This window comes from Naegleria lovaniensis (assembly GCF_003324165.1).
Source record: "Naegleria lovaniensis strain ATCC 30569 chromosome Unknown tig005, whole genome shotgun sequence".
Taxonomy (NCBI): Eukaryota; Heterolobosea; class Eutetramitea; order Acrasida; family Naegleriidae; genus Naegleria; species Naegleria lovaniensis.
The window spans coordinates 12063-29866 of NW_025407827.1; the positions used below are offsets into that span (position 1 = coordinate 12063).

General features: G+C 38.6%; 4 protein-coding genes across 4 annotated transcripts; 2 read left to right on the plus strand and 2 right to left on the minus strand.

The window, feature by feature from the left end:
- Positions 1 to 89: 89 nt before the first annotated feature.
- Positions 90 to 9566, minus strand: C9374_012379 (uncharacterized protein; the record flags this gene model as incomplete). Its single annotated transcript, XM_044688139.1, has 1 exon — positions 90 to 9566. The coding sequence occupies one exon, from the start codon at positions 9564 to 9566 to the stop codon at positions 90 to 92; it is 9477 nt and encodes a 3158-aa protein (XP_044554021.1).
- A 1535-nt stretch (positions 9567 to 11101) lies between these two features.
- C9374_012380 (uncharacterized protein) lies at positions 11102 to 13024 on the minus strand (the record flags this gene model as incomplete). Its single annotated transcript, XM_044688140.1, has 1 exon — positions 11102 to 13024. One exon carries the CDS (start codon positions 13022 to 13024, stop codon positions 11102 to 11104), a length of 1923 nt encoding a protein of 640 aa, XP_044554022.1.
- Positions 13025 to 13475: 451 nt separating this feature from the next.
- C9374_012381 (uncharacterized protein) lies at positions 13476 to 16214 on the plus strand (the record flags this gene model as incomplete). The annotated part of the gene is made up of 1 exon (XM_044688141.1): positions 13476 to 16214. One exon carries the CDS (start codon positions 13476 to 13478, stop codon positions 16212 to 16214), a length of 2739 nt encoding a protein of 912 aa, XP_044554023.1.
- A 259-nt stretch (positions 16215 to 16473) lies between these two features.
- On the plus strand, positions 16474 to 17624 carry C9374_012382 (uncharacterized protein; the record flags this gene model as incomplete). The annotated part of the gene is made up of 2 exons (XM_044688142.1): positions 16474 to 16808; positions 17120 to 17624. 2 exons carry the CDS (start codon positions 16474 to 16476, stop codon positions 17622 to 17624), a joined length of 840 nt encoding a protein of 279 aa, XP_044554024.1.
- Between the last annotated feature and the right edge of the window lie 180 nt (positions 17625 to 17804).

Consider the following 17804-nt stretch of genomic DNA (forward strand, 5'->3'; position numbering starts at 1 on the left):
TGGTTTATTATTATGATGTAATGTTCAATGTACACTCAAATGATTTTCATGGATCGCTGAATGAGTGCTGCAATGTAATTGTCCTCGAATTAATATTTGTAATAAATCTCAACCTTGTGTGTCTTGCCATCGTCTTGCAATGGAATTCTTGTTGGATCAGTCTTCTTGACACCGTCTACACTCAAATGATTTTCATCGGATCGAATGACTTGAATTTGGTAAGTTGTTTTACCATGTTGATAGGTAATTGAATACTTCTTCCAGTCTTCTCTTGGACATGGGTCAAATTTGAGCGAGTTACCTTGTTTCTTGATACCTATCAATCTCTCCAAAATCAATCGATAGAACCAACCACCGCTACCAGTGAACCAACTCCAACCACCTTCGCCTTCGTGATCCATTAGAGTGTAAATATCGGCTGTGACAACATAAGGTTCAACCTTGTACTTCCAAACATCTTCCTTTGTCTTGGCATGGTTGATTGGATTCAAAATATCAAACAAATCCCACACCTTCTTGGAGTCCTTCAAAATAGAATAGGCCCATACGAACCAAATAGAGGCATGTGTATATTGTCCACCATTTTCTCTGACACCAGGAGCATATCCTTGAATGTAACCAGCAGATGGTTCTTGATATTGAAGTGGTGGATCAAACAATTGAATAAGTTTCAAATCGTGTCTAACCAATCGTTGATATGCATTGGTCAATGCCATCTTGGCTCTCTTCTTATCGACACAACCACTCATGATGGCCCAACTTTGTGGCAAGCTGTCAATTTGGCATTCAGAGTTCTCCTTTGAACCCAATGGCTCACCACTATCAAAGTATGCTCTACGATACCATTCTCCGTCCCATGCATTCTTTTCAATATTTTCTTTGATAAATTCTCTATTCTTTAAACATTCTTCTAAAAAGTCATCATCCTTAATCTCAGTTTGCAAAATATATTGCTCGAACTTTTCAAGAACATGATACAAGAAGAAGGCCAACCATACGCTTTCACCTTTGCCATGAATACCAACCAAGTTCATACCATCGTTCCAGTCACCACAACCCATCAATGGAAGACCATGAACACCATATTTAAATCCATATTTCAATGCTCGTTTACAGTGCTCATAAACAGTAGCAGTATCTTCGGTGTATTCTAATCTGTCATAAACGGACTCTTCACCAGGCTCAATTTCTCTCAACTTGCTAAATCTAACTCTTTCATGGAGTAATTTATAGTCTTCAGTAATTTCAATATAGTGTGCAACAGCAAATGGTAACCACAAATAGTCATCACTAAATGTGGTTCTGACACCACTATTTGTGACATCGTGCCACCAATGGCATACGTCACCCTTCTCGAATTGATGTTCACAATTGGTCATAATTTGCTGCTTGAGAATTTGTGGCATGACAAACGCAACTGCCATTGTATCTTGCAATTGATCTCTGAAACCGAAAGCACCACTCGATTGATAGAAACCAGATCTACCCCAAATACGTGAAGACAGTACTTGATACAGGAGCCATCCGTTGGCAAGAACATCCAATTCTGGATTTGGAGTTTCAACTTGAATGGTATTCAATGTGTAATGCCAGAAAGCCTTCACACTGTTCAACAATTGTCTCACAATGAGGTTACTACGGATACGGGAAATTACATCCTTAGCTCCATCTCTGGAGTAGTTGGCACCAATCATGAATGCAACTTCGACAACTTTTCCATCTTCAACTGTAATTGGAACTTGAATAGCAGCACATGGATCGAAAGCAGCACCAACGTTTCCTGAAAGATATTGCTGTCTCATAGCTTGAGGTTTGTCAAGAGTTCCATTACTACCAATAAATTCATTTCTATCACCAGTAAGTGTTCCTTCTTTGTGGCCAATGACAGAGAAGAAACCAACAAAGTGCGACAAGTGAATATGGAAACTGTTTCTAGCAATAATTGCAGTACTATTGTCAGTTCTTTCAACATCTGTAATAATGTGGGGAGCATTCAATTCTCTAAGTTCTCCCAAAACCCATTCAACAAAACCTGTCACGCTTAAATTTCTATCATAACCACTATTATTGGTGACACGAATTAAAAATACCTTAACAGGTTCGTTTTGAGGCACAAATGTTGTTGTCTCGGTATGAATACCATCATGGAAGTGTTCCCAAATACTGTAACCAATACCATGTCTACAAATGTAGTAATAGTCATCTCTATCAGGAGTGACAGGTTGAGGCATTGGAGACCAATATTGTCCTGTAGATTCATCTCTGATATAGAATGCCTCACCAGAACCATCCAAAACTGCGTCATTGTTGAATGGAGTTAATCGGTACTCGTGAGCATTTGTGAAGAATGAATAAGCGCTACCTCTTTCAGAAATAACAGAACCAAAACGATCGTTTGCTAAAACGTTGCACCATGGTTTTGGAGTAACATGGTTCTTACCAAGCATCATGACATACTCTTTACGCTTAGCATCAAAACCACCGACGTCGCTTCTCAAAATTAAATCTCTTTCATGGAGTTTTGGAACAGTATTAAGTACATCCTTAACTGGGCGTGGTTGTGTTAGAGGTTGGAATGCAGGAACTACTAGTCCCTTCTTTGAGGTTCTATTAATTTGGTCAGTGAGACTTCCACCATTGTCTGATAAAACTACACGAGCAACAGAGTACAGCAATACAGTTTCGAATGAAGTCAAGCTGTCACCTCTGACAGGATGGATACCTCCAGGTTGATGCAACAATTCAGTAGATCCTGGAATGTGTGACATTAAATGATGGAGTGTTTGATTCAACAAGTCACGATAGTGTGTAGTCTCATCATTCCAAATAACCAAATCAAATACAACTCCCTTACAACGACAATATGCATGAGCTTGAAGTACTTGTTGCATGAAGAAGGATTGTTCTAAATCACAAACACGAACAAGAATAAGTGGAATATCTCCTGAAATACCAAACTTCCACAATCCAGATTGATTGTTACGGTTCTTTGTGATGAGACCAGGTGGAGCACGGTATCGTGGATTTGAATAAAGGATGCAACCTGCCAACTTGGAGAACAATTGAGCTTCAATTTCAGTGATTCCCAATCGGAAGCAAAGTTTCTCTGATGCGACCCAAGCAAAATCAACTACGTGATTTGTAGTCTTCTTGTTTTGGTACTTTTTGATGATACCAAGAGCATCTTCTCTTGAAAATGCAACACCAGTAATGTAGTCGATGTGAACGGTTCTTCCTGGCTTGATTCTCATTCCTTGACGAATTGAGAAAATTGGATCGAGAGGGAAGCCAGCAGTATTGGAAAGTGGTCCAGGCTCGTCACACAATACCTTTGGTCTTTGCATTGTGTAACCTCTACCTAAGAAGCTACTTCTATCGGTTTCAAAGCTTCTCTCACCAATGATATTCTTTGGTTCATGAACATGTAAAATGTGGAATCCAAAGACTTTCTTGTCCTTTGGATCTCGTTGCTTTCTATTGAAGAGAATGGCATTTTGTTCATGGAGAATTTCAGTTCCAACAAATAAATTAGAGAAGGCTCTGTGTGCAGCATCAGCACGTCCTTGGTTCAACACAATCTCACCATAACTTGTGAATTCAATTTCCTTTGCCTGAGAAGTATTGTTAGTCATTCGAACTCGTCTCACTTCAACATCATCCAAAGGTGATACAGTTACAATGGTCTCTGTGGTAATACCTCTGTGTAATCTCTTAAATTCGGCACGAGCTTGACTAAATGTGACAGAATAATTATTGTCATTGGATGCCTTAATAGGTGTCGAAGTTGCTGACCAAATGTCATTCTTGTCTTTCAAATCTCTAAAGTAAGTCAATACACCAAATCCATCAAGAGTAGCATCTTCACGCCATCTTGTGATACTCATGTCTTTATACTTAATGTAGCCACCTCCATTGACAGTGACCATGACATGAAGTGAATGATTACTGAGCATGTGTACTTCAGGATAGGTGTGCAAGCCATGGAATTGTCTATTGGCGCTTGGAAGGTTATAGCCAACATTCTTCCAACGTTCGGTTTCTTTTTCATTTGGATTTGAAATGTGAGGAACAGTTGGAATCTTTTCTTGCAATAGCAAAACATTGGCACCAAATTCAGGAACAGCCATAAATCTTCTTTGCATTGGTTGATTTCTGAGACAATAAACCAAGCTGAGGAATGACATTCCAGAATGGTGAGCAAAGAATGACTTGATAGGTTGTGCATCAATGTTACCTCTCAATCTGTGTGGAGTAAAGTCCACAGATTCAAACAAACCATAACATCCTAACAATCCCATTTCGGTCAAACGTCTCAAGTTCTTTGTTGCTTGCTTTGGAAGGATCATTAAACACATGGCTGTGGCATAAGGAGCAACAACGAGATCATTGGAAAGACCTCTCTTAAGACCCAAACCAGGAACACCAAATGGACCATACTGATAAACGAGATTGGCATCCATCAAGTTGTAGGCACTTTCACTTTGACCCCAAGGAATATTCTTTTGCTTACCATATTCAATTTGACGTAAAACAACTGCATGATAGGTAGAATCGAGTAAAGTACCTGGAATGTTTGGCATGACGTTGAGAGGGAGCAAATATTCAAAGACAGAACCAGACCAAGACAATAGAGCAGGATGAGTTCCTTGTGTCGTAATTAGACGACTCATTGAGAACCAATGCTTCACTGGGAAATAACCCAATGCAATACCAACGTAACTGATGAGACGAGCCTCGGAACAGAACATGTCGTAGTGAGCTTGATCAATTCGGTCAGCCTCAACGTTGTAACCAATTACTAACAAGTCACGAGATGGATTGTATAAGAAGCTGAAATCTTGTTCAATGAGATTTTCAGTAATGTTAACCAAACGCTTCAACAATTTGATACGTCTGTTGGCTTCAGCCTCTGCAATTGTCAAAGCTTCTTCAAGTTCTTGTGTCCATCTCTTGATTGCTTCAATACCTTTTGGAGTTGATGATGTAGGTGATGTAGCAGAGGTGGTGCTTCCAGTAGCTGTGGTACTGCTACTACTTCCTGATCCAGTGACCTTGATGTTGGAAAGGAGTTTTCTAATGGAAGAAATGTTCAATTGCTTCTTCAATACAGAAATCTCTTGAACGGTCAGTGTATCAACATCAACCTTGTTGAACTCCTTAACGAATTGAATGATCGATTCATTTTCTAAGAGCCCAGAGAGTGAACTTTGTTGTTGAGTGGAAAACTCTTCAGGAAGTTCCCAATTCTTCAAGAATGGCGAAAGTTCATTCATCTCCTTTAGAATAGATGTGACCAATGCGACAAATGATTGAGCATAAAACAAAAGTTGTTTTTCATATCGCTCTTCAATATCTTCAGATAACCACTCAATATCGGATTGTTGGTCTTCCTTAAATGCCTTCTTGAGCTTGTTCAAAGACTCGAGTAAAACATCTTCCAATTTTTTGGAACTGGCCTTAATTTCGGTATACCAACGGATTAGTTTAGTTGGCTTGGTTGGTTTGGTACCAAGTTTTGTGTGTAAATCGTCGATCATTGGTCTAACTTCGTTAATGTCAAAGTAAATGAGTTCTTCATCATCTGTGTCGGTTGTCTTTTCAACTTCTTGTAAAATAAATTCCATGCTATAAAGATTTCCTCTGAGACCGTTAATATAAGTGTCGGTATTCAGTGCGGAAAAGTATTCCGTCAATTCGGATAAACCTGATTTGAGAACGAGTAAGTGACCAACCAAGTTACCAGAGTCAACAGCACTGATATATTTTGGCCACAATGGTCTCAAATCCTGAGTATCGTACCAATTGTAAAAATGTCCCTTATAACGATCCATCTTGCAAAGTGTAGATAGAGTGTTATGAATTCGTACAATACAATCATTGTTTGTGATGAATCCAAAGTCATAAGCTCCCAAATTAGCCAAAAGGGCAAGACCAATATTTGTTGGACTGGTTCTACGTGCAAGCATTGGTTTAGGGAAGTCTTGATAGTTATCCAATGGAAGGTAATTGTCTTCTTCCCTGACAAAGGTCTCAAAGAATCTCCATGTTCTACGAGAGAGAACCTGCAAGAATTTCTTATCATCAACAGTGAGGTCATTAACAGTTTCTCTTTCGAAGAGGTTCTTCTTCAATGGCTTGCTCAAATAATAGGCAATAAATGGAGAACCGATCCAACTACCGAACAATAACACAATAGTAATGATATTACTTGTGAGAATGAGAGGTCTCTTGGCATAACCTGATAATTGCCATTCAGAATAGGTCACTGCAGTGTTATGTTGAATAATAATGTAGCAAATAATGCTTGTGGTTAAAAGCACTGGGAACCATAATAATCTTGACATGGCAAGGAATAGATTTGTCTTGTAAACACTGCTTGCAGCTTGGAAAGTGGTCCATTCCAAAAGACCTTTTCCGCTACTAAAGTACAGTCTGTACAAGCAACGAATGATGGCATCAATATTGTTGTAGGCCTCAAATGGAGTAAAGACAAGTTCTACATAAATATCGACGAAGGTTCTGACCAAATTGAAACGAATTCTCTTAAAGTGTGAACTCCAGGTAATATCTTCTGACTTTTTGACAAGATCAATGGTTGTGTTAATAGCAGCTGGAATTAAATATAACGAGAGCACAGACAATACTGCCACAAGTGGTAACTTGGAGTGGTATGAAGTGAACAAAGCAGTACACATGATGAGATAAGTCATGGCAGCAGGAACGAGGGATCGTCTCAAGTTGTCAAAAATCTTCCATCTGTGTAGAGCAGTGAGGGTATTCTTTTCATAGCCGTTGAGGGTATGAATCCAAGGACTGAATGCATAGGAAGCAATTTGCCAATCACCTCTGATCCAACGATGTCTTCTGGAGGCCTCAGTACCATAACTAGAAGGATAATCTTCAATAACCTCAACATGGGAAACTAAAGCAGATCTAACAAAACAACCCTCAATTAAATCGTGACTAAGAATTCTGTTTTCTCGGAACTTGTCGCCCAACACCTTTTCAAATGTTTCAACATTGTATAAACCCTTTCCAATGAAAGAACCTTCACCAAAGGTGTCCTGATAAACATCGCTAACTTCTCTTGTGTATGGATCCAATCCAGAATCTAAACTGTGCATGTATGCATAAAGAGACTTGGTTGATCCTGCAAACCCAACACTGACACGAGGTTGTAACAAGCCATAACCATGAGTCACGCGTTTCAATTGGTGATCAATGACAGGTTCGTTCAAAACGTGAGCAGCTGTCTCAATCATATTACGAGCAGCATCAGAAGGCAACATGGTATCAGTGTCCAAAGTAACCACATGCTTGATAGTGTGCAAATTGGTGATATCTCCAATAATGTGACTAAAATTACCCTTTTCTCCATGTAAAATAAATTTGTTGAATTCTGCCAATTTACCTCTCTTACGCTCCCAACCCATCCACACTTTTTCAACAGGATTATACACTCGCTTTCTGTGGAAAAGGAAGAATGAAGTTTTGGCAACCTTTTGTTCATCAATGTTTCTTGGATATAATCTGTTCAACTCATTAATACCGTCCACAGCGAGCTTGATTAGTTCGTCGTCCTTCTCTGTGGTTTCATTTTTGGAGTCAGCAAAGTCAGTAATGAGCGCAAACAGAATGTTCTTATCACGATTGATCAGATATCTTCCTTGCAAGTCAGACATTAATTCTTTGATTCCATCTTCACTTGTAATCATGGTTGGGACAACTACCATAGATCTGTGTTCATCTGGAATTCCAGTCAAGCTGAAATCCATAGAAGGTAATGAGGCAGGATATTTCAATCTGACAAATAGCATATTTGTCAAGTTCACAGCAAATTGACTTCCAACCAAAATCACAGAAATGTAAAGCAATATGAGAGCAAGATACTTTTCGTACACAAAGTAAACGTAGGAGGAGCCAGAATGAGAGGCCAAACTACTGAATGGTAAGTATCTATTGAATTGGGTTGAATAAGAAGTAGTAGTATAACTAATATAAGAGAAGGCAAACCAGCAAGTCAACAACAAGATACACAAGAGGAAGATTGGAGTTCGTAAATCAACCCAAGAAATTGGTAATGGAGTAAGTTTGAAGCCTATTGCTCTGTGAAGTTCCATGAGTCCTTCATCTTCCAAGAGCCAATAGGTAATGCATGCCTTCCTACGAATTAGTTTCATGTCGTACATTTGATCTGGATTCATATTCTTAATAACATTACTAGCAGAACGAGGAGAGAGCGAATGAGGGGTTGAGGTTGGACTCGAGGAACCACCAGGAGAGCTTGGTTCTGTTGCATCGCTATTCGATCTGCTTCTACCTCGTGTAGAGCCTAAAACACATGTTTGAAGTACCTCATGATTCTCTCTAGCAAGGGCAAGGGCCTTGTTTGCCACTTGCTTTTCGTCCAGCTTGAATCTCTTGGCAATTCTTTCAACACTGTGTCTGCATCTGTCACGAGTTTGGAAGTTTTGCATTGGATAAATGTTGCATGGATCTTTACGAAGAATAACTTCCAAGTGACTCAATTTTTCAACAAATTCCTTCCAGTTAAAATTGTTAATCAATCTCAATGAATTGATAGAGTAAGACATGGTAACTTGATTAGCAGAGTTGGCTTGTTTTTGCATTCTGAAAATTTGGTCAATATCGATACCCTTAATACTCAATTGTTGTTCAAGCCAAGTATTTACAATTGAAAGAACAGGATCAGATCCTTGCAAACGTTGACTAATTTGTAAAACGAACGCATTGGTAATGATAGGCTCACTTTGGGACAATTGATACAAAATTTGTACAACGTCACGGCTACTCTTTTCAGCTGCTGTCAACAATCTGTCTGCCCATGCGTCTGCCAGGTTGCAATCCTGTCTTCTACTGATAATACCGTCTGCAACACGTCTAATATTTTCAAGTAAACCCAAACGTAACATGACTCCCAAACCCCAACATTCACCAATTGTCAACGGTTTCACCGATTGGTATGATTTCACGAATTGGAAAATATTTTCTTCAGTGATTTGACCATTCACCAAGTTGATCAACTCAAACACAATACCATAAATACGAGGATAACCAGCACACTTGGTATTGTTAAGCTTTGGCATTTCCTTCTCATAACCAAGAGGCAAGTGCTTTTTAGCCATGTGAATTTGTTCCTTTATCATCCAAAAATTGTCTACCAGCCATTCATCACTACTAGTAATACGACGATTTTGCATAATGGCTTCATAGATAATATCATGAGCCTGGGTTATAATACTAGCTGTTTCATCTAATCTTTTGATGAGTTTAACAAAGTCCTTCTTTTCCTCAACAACCTCATGAATACCAGCAAGAGTGATGGCATATTTCGAGAGATGAGTGAGTGAAATGGACTCTGGATTTGGTACGTTTGTTCCGCTCAACTCAAAGTCGCTCAATCCCACTTGGATGGAGGCATTTCGTCTAATTCCAGAGACCTTTTTCGATTTTGTGCTATTGGGTGAATCAAGTGGCGAATCTGTGTCGGTACTCGAGTCATCATTGTTTTGTTGCTTGGACGAATGAAGGAGACTTGAAAGCATTTTCACTGTGTGTTTGTGCAGTCCGATGAATCAGTGTACACAACAATTGTTCGAACGAGTTGGTAAAATGATGAATGGTGCCACACGTGTAAGGTGTGTTGTATAAATAAATATAGTATGATATTGTAAATAATAATATTATTATCAAGGTAGAGCACAAGTGTCCAAAGAATATTCAAGAGTATGATGAATTATACAATGGAATTTGTAAGCCAAGAATAGATAGGAAATTGAATATTAAATACAATATCGCAAGAAACAATAATACAATTTCGAATCGGATGTTGGAAAACCAAATTGTTGTAGTACAACAAGGTGTCAAATGTTGCCCAATCACCACACCAAAAAGTTGGGGAAGAAGGCAATGGAAAGGTTTTTTGCGTAGAATGTTTGAACAAGATGGGTTGTAAGAAGAAGCCAATTTTGTGTTCAATATAAGCCATGATTAATATGCAAAATTGCCAAATTTAGGACAATTTCCAAGAGTAATTGAAGCAAATGGATATCCAGACAAATGTGTGTGGATGAGGCAAATGTCATTGTCAATAGAGACATCAGTAAGTGTGGTGATGATAGTGAACGAAAGCAGCACCAATATTTGTTTGATGAGTTGATGGAGTAGCATAAGTTTCATCAAATTTGATGTGGCATCAGTAAGTATTATGGGAACATATGAAGCAGATATCATAATGCCACACAGTATTTACATATCATTTGTGATAATAACGACAATCATAAAAGCTCACACTCGTACTTCAATCTCGCGTCGTACTTACATTAAGCCACAGGTAGGTCCGATCAAGATCTCCAATAAATATTTATGCTAAAATTTAGGACCAGCAGAAACAAAGGATCAATATAACACACGTTGCTATTTGTTTCTGAATGAATATGAGTGCAATATAATGATTCTAGAATGATAATATCGCAATCTCGGGTTGTAAATCAATCGGCTACAATACAACACGAATTTTTTTCTAGTCTTGATGAGTCGTTTTATTCTTGTATGGAGCCTTTTTTGTTGCATGGAGAAAATATCAAAGGATGGTGAAGAAGACTTTTATGTCCATCTCCCTCACTATTACATCATGACGAACCAACTCACAGTCCAGTAGAGCACATCATGCTTGTTAGCTTCCGTAGTTTAAGTAGGTGATATTTCGTTGAAACTATTGAACCAACAGTTGAACAAAAAAGACAATCCCATAATTGTCGCAAGAGAAAATTTAATTTTTCAACAACAAGAGAAAGCAACAAGAATTCTTCCACTCAACAAATTCGGTGTCCCCGCTTTAAATTACTGTTCTCAAGTAATTAAGCACCATATTACTCCGAAAATAGGCAAATCAATGATCGTTGCTGATAGGATGCCTAAAAGTGTCCATTAGCTAGTTACCTTTGAAACAATTTTTATCCTCAGAGCTTGCTTGTAATGATACAATATCACCAACACAAGAACGTTACATTGAGGGAATGGACAAATCGTTACATTATCGCCATTATGGTTTCAACGCTTTCATCATGTTAAACTAGGATTACACAAATTGAGATTGGGAAGGAGAGGTGTTGGACAGAGTCGACATTTGCTTGGAGTAGAAATTATCAGTTTTCATAGAGTCCGCAAGAGGAAGCACTACAAAATACACAATAACAAATAGGCCAATAAGAATGTCACATGCCAGAGATTGCACCACTCCAAATAATCTCACTAACACATCAAACAAGAAGCTCTGATCTGTATCAATGGATTGTAAAATTGTGAAAATACTCTCGCCTGATTTTCCTAAAATTCCAAAAATTACAAAGAGTGACGTAATAATAATTTGGCAAGCCAATATTCGTCGTCTCATTCTCTTATTCACCAACTTCTTGTAAAGCCTCACGCTATACATATTAAATGCAATAAAATACGGGAAGAAAAACATGCCTTGTATAAGGAGTGAAGAGGTAGGGAGGGCACAATAGCCACTCGATCTAGTGACGTGATTGAAGAGAAATTCCAAACCGTTGTGACCAATCGTGTAAGTTAAAATTAAATCAACAATAATTCCTGTAATTTGAATTGAAGCAAATAATCCTACAATGATAAGGGTTTTAGCAATGATTGCCTTATTATCTTTTTGTACATTGATCGTTGGATTTGTTTTTTGAAATTGTTGAATCAATGGAGCGCTATCAATTTTAAATGTCGCAGCCGAGTGAGATGTTTGGTTATTATTTTGCTCCGATCCATTATGTTTAGATGAGTTGGACCTTGGTGATGTTGATGTTTCAATGATTTGAATATTCGAATCTGTTTGTGAGGGTGCATGTTTTACGTTAGGTTCTGATTTCCTTCGGGTGTGAGTACGCATTTCGGTAATGCTTTTAGAGGTCGAATGTGACCGAAGTAGAGGCTTCACAGAGCCGTCCTCAATTGTGGTTCCAGTGAGAGACATTGTTGCGTCGACATCTTCGTGAGCCAAAATGTCTACAACAGAAGCATTTCGTTTGTGATATGGGGATGAGGAGGATGAGACACCACTATCAACTGTGGCATGTGTTGAGAGGACGCCATTATGAATCGATGCTTTTCTCGAGTACATGGAGGCAGAACGGTCTGGTTTCCTTCTCGGTGAAAGGTTATGGGTAATGATAAATAACACTGCGCTCAATGCAGTTACCAACGATATAAACTCTAGAGGATAGGAAATGCGACATAGTACATTATTCGACATGCTGACAGAATCCTGTAAAGTGTTGGCACTCCGAATTTGAGTCCACCAATCCTGTTGGGAGAGTAATGCAATTATACTAAAAAACATGTGTGAAATCACTCCACACAAAACTAAAACTCTAGAGGGCCATAGTGACAAGAAGAAGTTGTTCCTCTTCCTCAGTACAAGAATGAGTATAGTCAAATAAAAGGCGAGCAGCAGAAGGCAAAATCCAACTCCAACATATTCCAGTACAGAATCTGCAATCATGAGTGATTGTGTGGTTGCAGAAGTGCCATTGGTAAAATTGAAAGGAATGTACAAATCCGAGAGGGGACGGCTGATGATTGTGCTCAAAATGCTGTTTTGTTGTTGTTGTGGAAGGAATGGAGATGACCCAGAAGAGGCGGAAGAATGGATGATGGAAAAGAAACTAGTCGGCACAGATGTTGTTGGTGGTACTGATGCCATACTTGTCGATAGTGATGATGGAGATGTCAGTATTGTATTTGAAGTGTGAGCATTGTGATGATAAGAACTTTCCGAAGAGAATAATGACCTCAAGTGGTGATTTGTATTTTGAATTTCATACAATACAGAACTCAGTGTTTTGGAAAGGAGGGAGGAAATGAAATCATGTAGTGCCCACGATGATGATTGTATTCCGGCGGCATCATTGTGGTTATTGTTGCCGCTCGGATGATGAAATGGAGATGACGACGATAGAGATGAGGATAACGAGGCTGTGAATGCCCCAAACATTTTTTTATGGTTGGAGAACGTTGGTTAAACATTGATAAACGTTGAACGAATGGTTTTTTCAAATATGTAAGAATTGGAGTCAAACATTGAATGAACAATTTGTTGTCCTTCAAAGATTTAACTTGTGTGTCTTGTGTGAAGGTTGTCACTCTTGTCTTTCGAATTCCAGCTCAAAAAGTAAAGGCGCCATTTCTGACCGTTACACAATTAAACTCAAATTTTCACAAATTATAAAATATTGCCCACCGATCACTCTCTCGTTGTTGATTGATCGAATTCCACTAGAGTGCATCATTATCCCACACGAGCAAAGCTACTCTAAAGCAGCAATATTGATTATCTGGCAATATTATTTTTATTCCATGCATGAAATTGTGTAGAACCCGATCCCATCGCCCGAATAACAACAACAACCCTCTTTTCCAAAACACAACATTTCTACATCACCATCATGGAAGTATTTGACAGAATTCTACTCGGAAACAAAGATGATGCCTGTGATATTCACCTCTTCAAAGAACAAAACATTGGTCTCGTCATTAACGTAACCGACAATATTGATAATCATTTTGAGAACAAGACTGAAATTAAAATCAAGCTACGAAAACATGAACAAACCGAAATGATGAGAAGCCTCTCTCAATCCTCGGAAGGTATGGATGAATTGGTGTTTGATGAAGAAGATGAAAACATTACACCAAAGAAGGCTTCTCTTACATCATTCCCTCAAGAAGAAGAAGATGAAAACTCTTCCTCTCGTATCTTGCTCTCCTTAGATGAGGAAAAGTTCATTCCCACTCCTCCTTCTCTGAAGCATAACACGAATGTATCAACTCCAACACAACACGGATTTATGGACCTTTCCAATCATGAGCAACTCTCTCATCCTTCCATGACGACCACAACAACAGTCTCTGAATATTTACTTGTTCCTTCTCAATATTCTTCAAGCTCTTCCGCTCTTTTGGATGACAACATGAACGCAGTACCAACAGCAAGTCAACTCTCCTTGGTCTCTGCTGCCTCTTCAGATCCAATGCTTGTCGATGATTCTGAGAGTGTCATGTCCAGTAATGCTTTCATTGTTCCTGAAGAGAGTAGTCGAATGTCGAGCATGAGTGATGCAATTTCTCGCTTCTCTTCATCGAATACTCTTGATTCGATGGCTTCTGAGGCCAGTCACTTGTCCATGGTTGATGATGCCAATATGTTGAATCAAGAAGAACATTCATTGACAACACCCAATCAAAAGAAAGCCACAACACCCAAGAAATCTTCCTCAAAGAAGAGATCATCTTCCAAGAAGACCACACCAAGTCGTAAAAAACCCATTGCCATCTATCGATCTGTGAAATTGAATCATCCAATTATTTATCACAAAATCTCTATTGAGGACTCGAGTGAGATTCTCATTTCTGAGTATTTTGATGAGGCCATTGCAATCATTCAGAGATTTCTCGAAGAGTATCCAGACCGAAAGGTCTTGATTCACTGTCGAGAAGGTCGTAGTAGAAGTGTCTCAACACTCATTGCATTTGGAATGAAACACCTGAAAATGTCTCTAAAGGATTGTTATGAACATGTCACAGAAAAGATTGACGGACGAGATCGTATCAATGATGGTTTCAAGCGCCAATTGATGCAATACGAACTCAAGCTTAAAAAGTTGCAAGCCATGGAAGCCGTTAAGGCCTCTAAACGAGAGGAGCATTTCAAAACAAATCCAGAGATTCCGTTTAACGAGGATTTTGTTGTCACAGATTTACCTGATGATATTCATGTCAACTCGTATTCCTTCTTTAATCGAAACAAGTACGGAAAGAATTATGCCCACAAGTCTGCGCGTGGCAAGAATGATGACGATGGTGAAGACGATATGGACTTTGATGAAGAAGATGAATTTGAATATGAAGAGGATGAAGACGACGAAGATCTCGACGATGAGGACTTTGACGAAAGTTATGGCACCAAAAAGAAGAAGAAGAAGAAATCTTCCAAACAAAAAGGAAGAGGCACCACTCGTCAACAAAAACTCTTCTCTAAATCTTGGGAAGAAATTAAAATTGAGGAAAAGCAAAACAAGTCTCAAGGCAAGCAATTGAGTTTGATGGACATGTTTGCAAAGAAAGTGAAAAAGGTGGAAACAGGATCCAATGGCACGATGGATGCACCTCAAGCAAAAACTACCAAACAATCTACCGAATCCCTCTTCAGTCCTAAAAAACCAAAGAAACAGACCTCAGCCAAGAAGAAGACGACACCTGCTGCCACTACTAGCAATAAGAAGGATGTCACGAAGAAGGACACTCCACTTTTGAATAATCTGTCAGCTACTACCGAAGCAAATAGTGACATTTTCCAAACACCCGAACCTGTTGGGCAAGCTTTGGTTAGCATGGCTATTGACAATCAGAATGCCATGGAGGAGACTTCAATGAATAATTTGCCACCACAAGATTTTGTCACTGCTATGACTTCTGAAAGCACCACCTTAATCACCACTGCTGAGGATGCCTCCCAAGTTGTAAACGCTGTGACCAGTAGTAGTGATAAGCTTCAATCAATTTCTCAATCCAGTACCACAACCCTTCCATCAAAGAAGAAAAAGGAATCAAAGAAGGACCAATCCAATGGAAGCACCAAGAAGATCTTTAAGCGTGCTCCTCGATTACCTAAACCAGAAGAAACTTCTTCAGTAGCTACTGATGAAAAAACCACCCCAGAAGAAAAGCCCAAGAAGAAGAAGAATGAAGCAAAAAAGAGAAAGAAGGACGAAACCACACTTGGCAAGGAAGAAAAGAAAAACAAGTCACACGACGAAGAAGGATCCAAGAAGAAGAGAGAAAAGAAGAAGAGCAAGAAGGAAAAGAAGAATCCACCAAGCACAAGTACATCACCCTCTGCTGCTCCAACTGATGCTACGGGTACCATTGTGAACGTTCAGCCTCAAGTACATGCTTTCAATGACCATGAATTGCATCATTCTGTTCCTGCTGCTACTACTGCTGCGGTAGTGGAACATGAAGTGAAAGTATCTGTCTCAGATGAGAATAAGGAAAATATTGTACCATTACCTTCCTCCTCAACAGCAACCACTGCGGATGATTCAAAGAAGAAGAAGATCAATAGCATTATGAACTATTTTAAACCCAAGGCACAACACACAGCAACCACCACCACTACTGTCTAGTTGTTGTAATTGTTGTTGAACACTCACCCAATTTCTCTTCTACTTTAACACTCAAATAAATTTATTCATGATTAGAGTTGGAAGAAGACTCTAATCTTGAACAACACCACATTCATCAAGATTCGGAATCACCGATTATTTAGTGAATAGAAAAAAGGTAACGGTTATCGGTTATTTAATAATTGGGTTTAAAATTTCATCTCACTTTAAAGAATACTGCCACTAATTTAGAAGGTTTCAAAAAAAAACAACAAAAAAAATGGGAGGCAATCATTCCACGAAAGAATCGGGTACACCCTCTCTTGCTGCGAATATGCCATTACAGGCTGATCTCTCCTCATTCAAGCTGAGTATCATCAAAACCAATACAAGTTCAGAACTCACGATCGGAAATAGAAGAATGATTGTTTTGGATTGTACCGAGAATAAATTTGAATTTACAGAGGAATCGGGTAATATTCATAGGATTCATCATTTGTTATTTGCGGGAGGTGATGATGAGAAGAGAGAAAGTTTGTCCAAAGTATTAACAACTTTGAATGAATTACAATTCTTTCAGATGCAAAACAAGGCTGGAAAGTCGTTCAATACAAGGTGAGTCAAAATGTCAATGATTGTGTTTATTCAATAGTGTGAATCTAATGTCATATGAATTGTTTTTGATATCCTTTGATTGAAACTACTGAACTCGATGCCATATGAATTGATATATTGTATGATATATTTCATCGTGATGATGGTGGCGAACTGATGTTATGGATGTTTATAATGATGATCTCATCTTGTCCTTCTGAAATTTTGATTTTGTAATTTTATATGGAACATTTGTGACGAACATTAAATGTCACCTCTCATCACCATATGACAACCCAACTCTTGATGCTACCTGTCACACAACTCATCAGAGGATCGGATGCAGGTACAACCATAACACTCCAGCACGACAGAAAACGATGGGAAGTGAAACTGACAGAACAATCCGTTCTTAAAAACAAGGCTCACGAACAAAGCTTTAAACAAATTGAAGAAAAAGCAGAAAGATGGTTTTCCAGCGAAGCTGCAAAGCACACACAATTCCGCTCTGTAATTGTAGTATTTTCGGAGGCTCTTGTGAAATACTTCATTGATGAACTTGATAGTGGCTTGCAATTAATGTACTCTCCAGCAGGCAGTTCTAAAACCTTTAAAGCCTGTATTCTTACATCTTCAACCAATATTCAAGAAACAAAAGTAGAACAATTATCACTTCCGTCTGGTGAAATGAGTTTATTTGTTGGAAAATATACGATGGTGTCATTTGGAGGCACTGACGGAGGTTTGAAGTGTCCACAAACGATCAAATTAACTGGAGGCGTTTTAAGATTGGACATTTCTGGTGATAAGACCTCACTGGTAGTGTCACAAAATTAGAAATAGCTCAACAAAGACTTAATATCTTACGACTTATTTATTATTTACAATTATCTGTAATACTAGAATACCGAGATTGCAACAATAGAATTTTGAGATGGTGATTCTCCACACGTTATATTTTTCATGAACATTTGTTACATATTACTATGAATTAATATAACATTATTTATTAATTTA